This window comes from Bufo gargarizans, chromosome 6, assembly GCF_014858855.1.
Source record: "Bufo gargarizans isolate SCDJY-AF-19 chromosome 6, ASM1485885v1, whole genome shotgun sequence".
Classification (NCBI taxonomy): Eukaryota; Metazoa; Chordata; class Amphibia; order Anura; family Bufonidae; genus Bufo; species Bufo gargarizans.
In genome coordinates this window covers 140,909,032-140,922,147 of record NC_058085.1, presented here as the reverse complement: position 1 = coordinate 140,922,147, position 13,116 = coordinate 140,909,032, and the positions used below count along the sequence as shown (strand labels likewise).

The following is a 13,116-nucleotide window of genomic DNA, read 5'->3' as shown; positions in this document are numbered from 1 at the left end:
GATCCCCATGTAGCCCTTGCCTTAGGGTTGGTATTATGGTCACAACAGATATCCTTCATGTCTACTAAACCAAACTTAAAGAACCATTACATTCTATAGTAATCCAAGTTCAGTTCCATAAAACCATGAAGTGGGGTAATGAGGGTGTTATGCACCCTAAAAAGTGGATGTATTACACCCAGGGTTTATCCTAAGACCCCCAATGATCAGCACAATAAAGGGGACTGTACACTTGCCTGTATGTGAGTTTTGCCTGGTACTGCAGCTTGTCCTATTCAACCTGCGGTCCCTTTACTGTGCTGATCTGTGGGGGTCCCACAAGTAGAAGGTTATTCTGTGAATAGGTTACCAATGAGAGAGTCATGGAGAAACCCTTTAAATTATTAACAGATAAGGTACTCAAGTGGTCATCCACTATATAAATATTTGTTTTATAATAGTATTCGGTCTTGACAGTGTATAGATAATATATGATTAAACATGTTACATGTTAAGGGCCATTAAAGGGGTTATCCATTTTCAAGGAACCCCCCCCCCCCACATGGGGCCCGGCACAATATACTTACCCCGCTCCACAAGCCGGAAGCGGAGAGCAAGGTAAGTATATTACCAGTGAGGGGCCCGGCACATGTGGGGGGGGGGGGGTTCCTTGAAAATGGGTAACCCCTTTAAGACTGGACAATTTCAGACATCCCAAGTGTCCCTCTTTTGGAGGGACAATCCCTATTTTGCATCCAAGTTCCTCTGTCCCTCTTTTCTCTGTCCCAATATTGATCCAGAAAGTGTTTGTCTGGTTCCTATCTGTATATTAGACCGCACCTTGCATATTATTTCATTATTTGATGCAATTTGGATTTTAGAAATTTCTATATTCAGATTATTTTTTGCACTATTGTGCACTAAGAAACTATTAAAGTGTATAAATATGCAGGAAAAAAAGGACTTTCACACAATGAATCATAGGTGTCCCTCTGACCATCCAAAAATTTGGGAGGTATGCTGTTTGGGCCAGTTTTTGAGAACAAGCATTCAGTAGAACTGGTAGGAGAATGTCTGCCGTAGCAATCGTTCCTCCAACATTCATTTTGCATCGGCCTGTGTAATAGGCCAATAGAAATGTGTTTATCACCCATCCAAACGTGTCCTGCCCCAACATGCACTGTAGCAGGGCCCTTACGGTCTATAGCTAGCACTACTAATACTCTTTTTATTCATGTTACAGAATAAAAAACGCAGCTTGAAGATGGAGGACCATTTATATGAGGTATGTGCTTTACCTTCACATGTTCCTGAAAACAAATCAATGCTGCAATTGTCCATGTACAGATATGTCCAAAAAAAATACTTCCTCCACTAGCTGAGGAAATCTCAGACGTCTAGCTGTTTCCAAAGCTCCATCCATGTTGGATTTTTCATTACTCTGACTTGCAGGCCATGCTATGTCGTCCTAGATTTATGTGAGAGAACCACAATATGTCAGGAGCAGGGGCACAGCTATAGGGGATGCAGAGGTAGCAGTCGCTACCGGGCCCAGGAGCCTGAGGGGGCCCATAGACCCTTGTGGTGCATAAGAAGACACCAGTATTATAGAAAGTCCATGCTGGTCAAGTTACACCTCTGGCTCAAGGGAAGGGGGTTAAATAAAGAATTTGGCATGGGGGCAGGGGTGCCGTTTAGATTTTAGCCTCAGGCAGCACGAAGGCTATGCGCTTCCTGCCCTTGGCCCAAGCTGAACTCTTGCACCAGGGCCCATGAGCCATTAGCTACGCCCCTGGTCAGGAGACAGATTTACTGGTCCTGTTTACAGTGTAGACCGGGGTAGGCAACCTGCAGCGCTCCAGCTGTTGTGAAACTACAACTCCCAGCATGCATACTTTCTCTACTCTTCTCAGAACTCTCTTAGAAGTGAATGAAACTTGCTGGGAGTTGTAGTTTCACAACAGCTGGAGTGCTGCAGGTTGCCTACCTCTGGTGTAGACAGTGTAAAATTAGACGGGTGGTATAAAGATCGGCAAAATTTATTGCAGGGGTTAACCTCACTTTTGAATAATTTTACACTAACCAGGGGCAGACTGGCCATAGACCCTACAGTGAAATTTCTTGGTGGGCCAATGTCCAGGGGGGATGCCCAAGTCCTCCTCATGGCCGCCAGCCAGTTACATAACAACCTGATGCTCTCAGCCCTAATTAATGCTGGGAGCATCTGGTACTTATGCACCTTGCCAGCAGCCACAGGTGCCCTCCTCAGGACGGTGATACAGATGAATACTGTGGCGAGGGAGGCAGTATTTTGTGTGGCACTGTAGTATCTGGTTCAGCTGGGGCGGTATTTTGTGCTGCACTATGCTAATGCAGGTCCACCTACTTCTTTTGCCCTGTCTTCTGTCAATTTGGACCCACCTACAACATGGGGCCACTTTTCTTTTTTTTTTTTTCTAGGGCCACTTTAAGTTCCCAGTCCGCCCCTGACACCAACTATTGGTTGCATCATAAGCCGTACTCCTTGTTGTGAAAAACCAATGCAGACGAGATGGGAACTAATTTTGCCACATTTTATGACATGGTCTAGGCTCAATGACATCAGTAACTTTGCCCATTGATAGCAGGCTATGGACTATATAACTGGCTTGCACGTCTGGATCATAATCAGTACTGAGAGGGAGTGAGCCCTCTAGTGGATGGTTTATTGTACTGCTAAAGTAACAGAATTGGGAGAATGGATGCAGCGCTCAGCTTGGATTTTAGACGTACTGTCTCTTATTACAGTTAATCTAAATGGGGGGTTATTATATGTAACCATGATCTAGATTTCAGCACACAAAACATGACTATCAATTATTCTCACTGCCCTTAGATAGGTCTTCAACTATGTCATTAAACTGACAATAGATAAATTATTAGTTCTACATGCAGATTTTATGAAGGAATAGCTGCAGATCTGTAGAAAAATCCATGGAAGATTTATTTATTTTTTTAAAGACATTAGCATTACGCTACTTTCACCTCAGCGTTTTCCTTTCCGGTTTTGAGATCCGTCACAGGTTTTTTAAAAGTGGAGGAAAAAGCTTCAAGTTTTGAACCCAATCATTGTCAATGGGGACAAAACTGAACGGAACAGAGTGCACCGGAATGCGTTCCGTTCTGTTGCCATGACGCAAACAAAAGCGCTGCAAGCAGAGTTTTTGAGTGCGTCATGGGATACTGATCAAGACAGATCTGTCATGAAACAAATTGTGAGTCAATGGTGATGGATCCGTTTTTTCGAACATGAAAGAAAACGGATCCAGCCCCTATTGACTTACAATGTATTTAGTGATGGATCCGTCTTGTTCATTTGGGATATAATACAACCGGATCCATTCTGAACGGGTGCAGATGGTTGTATTATATACCGGATGCATTTTTGCTGAACCAATGACGGATCCGGCAAAAACGCAGATGTGAAAGTAGCCTTATAATGTCAAAGTCACATATATGACTATGAGTAAATGGATAGTAGCCAGTGGTAACAAACAGCCAGGGGCAGATTAAGTGCTACATAGGCCTGGGGCTGTCTACCCAACTTGGGTGCCCTCCCTCCATTTCCCTCTGACGTCCCTTTTCCATGTGCCACCCAATAGTTATTTTTTTCTGTACAAAGATTCTGCCGAGTTCAGTGAGCGCTTATGCCTCTTCCTAGGCCATGAGACATCACATCAGTCATGTGGCCTAAGGGCAGCTCAGTCCCATTCAATTGAAGGCTGAGCTGCGATACCGAGCACATCTGCTTGGTAAGCAGCGAAGTGGAGGCCACAGTCTCCTCAAACAGCTGATCAGCAGGGTTCCAGGAGTCTGACCCCTGCCAATCTCATATTGATGACCTACCATGAGGATAGCAAATCCTGAAAAAAAACTTTAACTTGTATCATCTAGAAATGCCACCAGATATTGTCTTCTCCTCACTGTGATAGAACTCCTCTGACATTAAAGGGAGCCTGTCAACATGAAAATACAATGTAAGCTCCAGACATCATATCGTAAAGCAGGAGGAGCTGAGCAGACTGATATATAGCTTTATGGGAAAAGATCCAGCAAAACTTGTATTTTATTCATTTAAATCCCTGCTCATTCTGGGTTTTAAAGTCAAGGAGGAGGAGCTATCAGTGATTGACAGCCTTCCATCTATGCCTGTGTAAACAGAGATAGCTGTCAATCTGACACCCCCCCCCCCCCCCACCCCCTCAGTAAGGCAAAACTGTGCACATTTCCGAGTGGTCTTTTATTGTGGGCAGTCTAAAGCACACCTGTGCAATATTAGTGCTGTCTAATCAGCACCTTGATATGACACATCTGTGAGTTGGGATGGATTATCTCGGCAAAGGAGAAGTGCTCGCTAACACAGATTTAGACAGATTTGTGAACAATATTTGAGAGTAGTGGTCTTTTGTGTATGTAGAAAATGTTTCAGATCTTTGAGTTCAGCTCATGCAAAATGGGAGCAAAACCGAAAGTGTTGCGTTTATATTTTTGTTCAGTGTATATGTCAATCTGCTCAGCTCCTCCTGCTCTATAAGATGCTGCTTTCAGCTCAGACACCATGTTCAATGTGACAGGTTCCCTTTAACCTAGCTGTATTTTGTGTTTTAAGATTTCTTTCTTCTATCTAACAGACATGATATTCCTCCAATGTACAAGCCTGTAAAAACATGGCCGATTCTGGCTGGGATCTTATACAGTGCCTGCGACATGTCCACTGATATGATTGGCATTATTGTGAAGTCCCCCGGACTGGGTCATGTGATCCTCCTTCACCTTCTCATATTTCCTGCATTCTGATATGTAAAATGGTGGACACCATTTTGATTGATTTGTGCGGGAAGAATCCTAGAAACTTTAAATTCGTTAGAAACTGAAGTTATTGGGAAATTCGCAACAAATTTGTTTAGTTTAGAATCAATTTGCTTACTTCTACGAATGACCCCAACTAACGGCATTATAGATCCCTATGGTGCTGTTAGTTTGCCCCCTTAGAATCAGTAAGGCTTAGATCTTAAGCCGTAATAACGGCACTGTAAAACAAGCCTATACCTTTTTATCTGTCAGATCCTTAACATGCAGTGAGATGAACTATAGTTTTTTCATACAATCTTAAGCTGGGTTTACACAGGGCGATGCAGCGGCCGATTGTCGGGAAGGAATCGTTCCTTCCCAACAGTCGGCTGCTCATTCAGTGAAGGAGAACGCACATGTAGGCCTCTTGCACACGAACGTCACCCGTCCGCACGGCAAAAAATTTTAAGTTATATTTTTTTGCGGTGAGGAGGCATGGACAGAAACACCATAGTGCTTTTTATGGGGTTCCGATCCGTGCTTCTGTTCCGCATCTCCGTGATTGTGATGCAGAGTGCACTTGGGCCGGAGCCCGGCCACGGGCACACAACATTCGTGTGCAAGAGGCCTTAGATGCAGAAATCTCCTTCACTGTATCCCTCGTCTCATACACAATCATGGCTTCTGGGCAGCAGATTGCTGTTTAGACCACACGATCTACTGCTAAGAAGCCATGATTGGTGGAGCCTGCATGAACAACAGGATCACCAATGAACTAGCGTTTCGCTCATTCATCGGGTGATTGGCAGCACATTTAGACACCCAGGTGATTGGGAATGACCGGTCTTTCCCGATAATATGGTCTAAATCCACCTTTACACAGGACTATTTGCTGCAGACATATCTAGTGTGTGTAACCAGGATTGTGTTGTCCATTTTACAGGGGCTGGAAGCATATCAGACTGCGACCTATGAGGACATACAAAATGTACGATTCCTTGCAGCCAAGACCATGGAAGGAGAGCACCCCTGCCTTGAGTAGAAGAGACATGATGGATATTCTGACCCTTCATGGCTAAATGTTGGGTTGAAAGTCAGCAAGAAAAAAACACAATGCATTGGTTGGAACCCAAATCCTGACTGAACAGTGACACAAACTGACAGTAGGGACAGACTACTATGTTAGTGATCCATCTGATTGTTCCAAGAGAAGACCAGTGGGATGTTGTCCTCTTCTACCCCTCACCCATTGGATTTGGCGTATATCAAGCTTCAGCACTGTATAATCTGCTATACTTAACACCTTTGAAACTCTTGTATGTATTATATATACTGTAGCTAATCATTATGCATCTTTCAGATGTTGCTTGTATTAAGATTAAAACCGCCTAAAGGGGAAATCCATCTTAAAGGGGTTGTCCACTTTGAAAATCTCACTGTTAAAAGGTTCTGTTGAAAACAAGTTGATTAAAATTGTTCCAAAACTGGAACCCCAGCTCTCAACTGCAAAGGAACCTGCCAGCAAGGGTAACCACAGGGTAAATGAAGCATGAAAGCATCAATGGTCTGTATATAGCTGTGTTAGGTCCTCTACAGATGCTCTTGACTCCAACTAATTGATGGAGGTCTCTAATGCCCCCCATCCCCCCCCACTTTAACTCATAATGTTCTATCAAGCAAACAATGGAGGTCATTTATCAAAAGTGGCAACCAATCAGATTAATCATTTAATTTTCCTAAGGAGCGCTGAAAAAATGAAAAGTGGAATCTGATTGGTTGCTTTGGGCAACTAAGCCAGTTTTCCTCTGTACCACTTTTTATAACTCTTCCCCCATAATCTATATATCTGCAGGTGTCAATGCCAAAATGAGCACACCACAATGCTCAGTAAAGAATCCTAGGTGCCTTCATCTGGGATATATTCACTTTAGCCCCTGTGTCAGATATGTCCAGAGAAGGAAGTATAAAAGTAGTTCATAGGATGGTGGATTCCTTCTGGAACACTGTATCCTTTCAATTTAAGAGTTGGAGGACGATGAGGTCAATGGTGAAACATTCTGACATCTGAGAATTTGTTTGCAAAGTGGATTCCCCCTTTAAAAAGTGTTTTTGCACACAATTTATGGTTACGTTTTATTAGATACGCCTAATAGACAAACTATAATTGTGAATGGGGTCTCTCCTAATGAACACATCATAGATATATTATATTATAGTAAGGCCTCATGCACACGACCGTTGTTTTGATCCGCATCCGAGCCACAGTTTTTGTGGCTCGAATGCAGACCCATTCACTTCAATGGCCCGCATCCACTCCGTGTTCTGTCTGCATCCATTGCTCCGTTCGGTAGCCCCGCAAAAAAAATAACATATCCTATTCTTGTCCGTTTTGCGGACATGAATAGGCATTTCTACAATGGGCCGCCCGTTCTGTTCCGCAAATTGCGGAAGGCACACGGGCGGCTTCCGTTTTTTGCGGATCCGCGGTTTGCGGACCGCAAAAAACTGAACGGTCGTGTGCATGAGGCCTAAAGGTGTTACATTATTAGCTAGCTAAAGCATGGACCTACAACCGCAGCGCTCATGTTGTGGCAAAACTGCAACTCCCAGCAAGCACTGATAGCCAGCTGTCAATGCTTGCTGAGAGTTGTTGTTTCGTCACAAATAGAGAGCCGCAGTATGTAGTTGATTGATTTCTGTTCATACATAAACTACTTCCTAGGTATACTTTAATATATTATATTTTACTTACTGACAGCAGATATTTAACTAGTTATACAGTGTGTAATAAACCTTAAAGTGGTATTGTGGTTATAAAATGTTATTCCTCTTATCTACGGGTTAGGGCATAACTATTAGATCAATGGGAGTCTGTCCCTTGGGTCCCTGCATCCTAAAATGAATGGTGTGGCTGATTGAGGTTGTGCCATGTGGCTCCATTCATTCTGTAGGTAACAGGAGATAGCCTAGTTCAGCACTCACCTATAACCAGGAGTCCCACAGGAAATGAAAGGAGCGTCGAGGCGCACGCTAGACCAGCCTCCCCATTTATTTAAATGATAAGCTTCATGTTCTCTTCAATGGTGGTGGTCGCAGCAGTAACCCCATCGATCTAATGGTTATCCCCTATTCTATGGATAGGGAAATAAGTTCTTACTACCGGAATATCCCTTTAAAGACCAGTAAAAGTTGTGTGGTGCTAAAACACTGGCAGCTGATCACGAGGGATATATATCAAGGTGTGTGCCCCTGACATAAGATGTCTTTTGAGATATTCTTTGCTGCATAGACATGAGCGTGAAATAAATACAAAAAAATAAAATTATCTGAAAATGCTTCTTTTATGTCAAAGTTAATTTTCCAAAATGTACAACTTTCAGTCAGTATCCGTAACTCCTTGACATAATCCCAGTGAAGAGAGCATGCTGACCACAACATAGACTGGAAGTTGTATGATTTTCAGCCTCATTGTGTGAAAGGCATCTGCTCCTGTTGTGACCATGACATAATGATCTCCCACTGACTTTTCAGACAGAGGGATAAATGCAGTCAATGGCCTTATGCAGCCTGATACAACTGCAGTAATATGGTCCCTATAGAGGTATAAATCTGAAGGCCTCAGATTTCATTCATGCATGTTCCACTGGACACTATTTTATGGAGAATATAGACACAGCCTACCACGGCATAGGCTTACAGCTCCATAGTACAGACTTGGGCTGTTTTTCATCATACCGGTGCATGAGACCCAAGGCCAATTCCAGACGGGCGTAATATGGCAGCATGTTAGGGTTATTACAGCTGCAACAACTAGACCACTGTGGTTCTTCTGAAGTAAGAGTCGATCACTACTGAACATTATACTCACCTAGGTTCTGATCAGGAGAGCCAGAGGAGTCAGGGTTGCGGGAAACCGGCCTATTATGAGAAAATGTACAATTGTTTTATTGTTTTTCATTCCAACAAGTCACTTATAAAATAAAACATAATAGAAAATGAATAGAAAAGTATAAAACCAGTGTATGGAGCCTTACAAACAAATAGGTGTGGGGTGAGAGCGAGGTCTTCTGCAGCATCTACTTTACGGTGTACATCTGTCCACTTCTTTAATATTCAGAGAGGATATGTAGCCACAAAGAAGGTACATTTCTGCCTATTTAAAATACATGATATAGGTGTCACTTCATGCATTAATGGACCACTCTGGAGTTAACTTTTTTTTTTTTTTTTTTTTTTTTTTACAAATATCTGCATAATATTCAATGAAAGCCAAGCTACAATCTATCAATGGTGTAATCCCAACGGTAATATGAGCCTTCAGGAAATACGGTCAGGCTGGTACAGATATTTGTGCGAGGCGAAATGTCACGTTGTTTTATCCATATTAAATGAGTGTCAACACAAGAAACATTTCATATATGTATTAGTTGTGACCTGACCACCGTACAAACCTTATGCCTATTAATCACTTTACCTATATAAAATGGTCAAGACCAGACATAGTCTTCACACAGAAAACCTGCGGACCTCTCTTACTTGAGACCATCGGCTCCACCACCAGCAAGCAATGGCTTCAGGTAAGTCTTCAAGTGAAATATCCTTCAACGGGTTGTCCAAGATTTTTCCCTAGGATAGACCAGGGATCAGCAACCTTCGGCACTCCAGCTGCTGTGAAACCACAACTCCCAGCATGAAAGGAGGATTCTGACCAACCTCCTTTAAGCATGCGGTCACAGTCAGCTTTGAGTGGTGCATTTGTTTGGACAAAAAACCAAAAATGCCTTTAAAAAATACTACCGACTTTGTCAGCGTGTATAATGTGTTTAAGCAACTGTAATTTTTCATGGCGTTTTTGCATGTCTTACATTTTTATTAGGAAATGATGTACCCTCCTGTAATATCACTTCCCCTTTAGAGCAGTACAGGGAAAATACATTGGTCCAAAAAACAAAAATGCCATTAAGGCCTCATGCACACGACCGTATGTATTTAAACTGATCTGCAATGACTAATGACGTCCGTGTGCATTCCGTATTTTGCGGAACGGAACAGCTGGCCTCTAATAGAACGGTCCTATCCTTGTCCGTAATGCGGACAATAATAGGACATGTTCTATTTTTTTGCAGAACGGAAATACGGACATAGGGAAACGGAATGCACACGGAGTAACTTCCGTTTTCTTTGCCGTTCCATATACGGTCCACAAAGAAAACAGAACGGACACGGAAAGACTGCAGGGCAAAAAAACAAAAAACAAACAATGGATATCTATGGGACAAGAACACCAAATGAGGACAAAAAACAGACGCAGAGCATAATGCAATTTAGAAAAATACTAAAATATCCATTTGTCCTGCATTTAATATTTCCAATAGACTTCCATGCAACATTTGGAGCTGGAGTTTCTTTGCCTAAAAAAAACAGAAAAAACACCAGCCATAAAAATGCACCAAAAACTGCAAAACCCCACAAAAAACACCTGTGTGTCACATCAGCCAAAGGCTAAATGTACACGAACTTTAGGGCTTCGTGCCCGTGCTGCAGACCGCAAATTGCGGTCCACAATGCACGGGCTCAGGCCGTGGGGCAGCCGCATGCGGATCCCGGACCCATTCACTTGAATGGGGTCCGCAATCCACATCCAACGGTCCGCACCGCAAAAACGTAGTTTTTTGCGGTGCGGATGCACGGACATAAACACCACGGAAGCACTCCGTAGTGCTTCTGTGGGGTTCCAATCCGTGCCTCCATTCCGAATCTCCATGATTACGGACCCATTCAAGTGAATGGGTCCGCATTCTGTGATGCGGAATGCACACGGCCGGTACCCGTGTATTGCGGACCCACTGTACGGTCGTGTGCATGTAGCCTAAAGGGCTTGTACAAAAACAGTGCCATGCCTGTCCATGGGTTGTGGCTGTACCTGCTCAGATCAACAACAATGGCACCCTGGTGGGCTAAGCAATTTCCACCCTTGAATCAGGTAATGAGCAATTCATTCTTTACATTAAAGGGCTTCTATCACCCCACTAAAGTCATATTTTTTGAGGGGCTAGTTAAATTCCTTATACTGCGATATATGAAAATATAATGGTGTTACTTACTTTCCTTTAGCAGTTTTTTATAAAAATGAACTTTTATAATATGTAAATCAGGTCTCTACCAGCAAGTAGGGCGTCTACTTGCTGGTAGCCGCCGCAAAAAACCGCCCCCTCGTCGTGTTGATTGACAGGGCCAGCCGCGATCTCCTCCTCCGGCCGGCCCTGTCAGCATTTCAAAAATCGCTTTTGAAAGCGATTACGTCTTCTCTTTCGGTGATGTCATCATCTCAGAGCGACTGCGCCGAATGAACACAGGCGCACGATTTTTGAAATGCTGACAGGGCCGGCCGGAGGAGGAGATCGCGGCTGGCCCTGTCAATCAACACGACGAGGGGCGGGTTTTTGCGGCGGCTACCAGCAAGTAGACGCCCTACTTGCTGGTAGAGACCTGATTTACATATTATAAAAGTTCGTTTTTATAAAAAACTGCTGAAGGAAAGTAGGTAACACCATTATATTTTCATATATCGCAGTATAAGGAATTTAACTAGCCCAAAAAAAAAAAAAGACTTTAGTGGGGTGACAAAAGCCCTTTAAGGTGACCACCCAGTGCACAGAGTGTAATTTTACATAGCTTGTCTAGGGATGCTGTCTTCACTATCTTTCTTTATTTAGCATGGGCTGTGTGATATGGTAACTCTGCTTTAATCAAGCGAATGGAAATAAGCTGTATGACCACATGCATCCTATGGGCAGGTGTGCCACATATGTTCTAATTTTACATAACCCACCTGAGAGAGGCCATTCAAGTGTGCAGTTTGTGCACTGAACAATGTACATCATTAAAATTGGGTTTAGATAGATGACCAGTCCTGAACAACGGTTATCATATTATTTAACAAAAAAAAATACCAAAATGAAAAATTGGGGACAACATGTGGTCAGATGGAAAAGAAATGAGTACTTTAGGACAGCAGAAAAACAGGCCTGCAGAATTATCCTTGGCATCCCAAAAGTGGTCACATAGGGGTTTAGTATCTCATGGTAACTTACAATATTTCTTGCCTTTTATTTCTAGGACTATGCTCCTCTCTTGGACTGTTGCTCATCATCTGCCTTCAAAGCCCACCGGGATTCAGTGCCTTCCCCCAGATACCTCTGGCCAGTCTCCTCAATAATGCTGTAATCAGGGCACAGTACATTCACCAGGTGGTGGCAGATACATACCGCGACTATGTAAGTACTGTACAGCCTTCAATGTAAAGGTCTGCATGTAGGATTGTGCCAGTAGTCAGTATGGATAACTTTGCCATATAACTCCTACTGATTATAACATACAATGTACAGTATGACTTCTGTATATAGACGGTTTTTCCCAACTGAGACATTGATGGCATATATCTATATGCTATATAATAATAGAAGGAGAAAATAGATAATATTACATTGCCCCTGCTGTTTATGAATAACGGAGAGCGCCCTTCACCGCAGGGACACTTCGGACAAAATTGCATCATTTTTTTTTATTCTATATTCATAGAAAACTATTTTTTTAAATATTTTTGGGCTGCTTCATTTTGACAGTACTATACCATTGATTATACTACTGTCCTTTTGTAGCAGTCAGCGCAGAGAAAATATATATATAGATAGGTAATCAATTATTTGTTTACTGCTGCTGTGAGGGAAAGATGTTATCTGATAATAGTAGATTAGTAGGATTGGGATAACAGTAAGGCAGCTGTATTGTTCTCTTGATAGGCCTAAATAAAGATGTCGACAGAGCAGCACTGCACTTATCAGTGTTGTGCTCTAATTGAGTCACTCACCCCCATTCCCTCTCTGGTCACAGTGATGGTCTGACAGCCGGCAGTTCGTCTGGCTTTGCCGAACTCTCTGCATAAGCGCTGTCAGTCACAGAGAAGGGGCAGGGAAGGGGGCACGGTTACCGTGACTTGAAGCAAGGAGGCCGCTGCCCCCTTGACTTCAAGCATGACTAGAGAGGCGCGCCGGCAGGGGATAAAATAACTTTTTCTGAGCTTTAGCCGCACCGGCCTTCAGGAAGAAAATTATCGTCGGAAACACGCTGCTGGCTACTGTCAGGTACTGCTGGCGGCTTGGGAGGGTTTTTGGAGGTGACAGGTTCCCTTTAGGTGTTTTTGGATAGAGGGGTTGGAGTCTAAAGGGCTTCCCCGAGAGGTGAGCATACCCAATACAAGTTATGCCACTATATGTGTTTATTGCAGGTGCACATTTTACTTCTCTT

At 43.1% G+C, this 13,116-nt stretch overlaps 1 protein-coding gene across 1 annotated transcript in view; it reads left to right on the top strand.

The window, feature by feature from the left end:
- CD79B (CD79b molecule) overlaps positions 1-7,134 on the top strand; it is a 47,684-nt gene extending 40,550 nt beyond the window's left edge. The window contains exons 5-6 of the mRNA XM_044298993.1: positions 1,223-1,264; positions 5,753-7,134. Coding sequence (XP_044154928.1) covers positions 1,223-1,264; positions 5,753-5,851 — 141 coding nt within the window. The 3' untranslated portion in view covers positions 5,852-7,134. The remainder of the gene's footprint in view (positions 1-1,222; positions 1,265-5,752) is intronic.
- Positions 7,135-13,116: the final 5,982 nt, after the last annotated feature.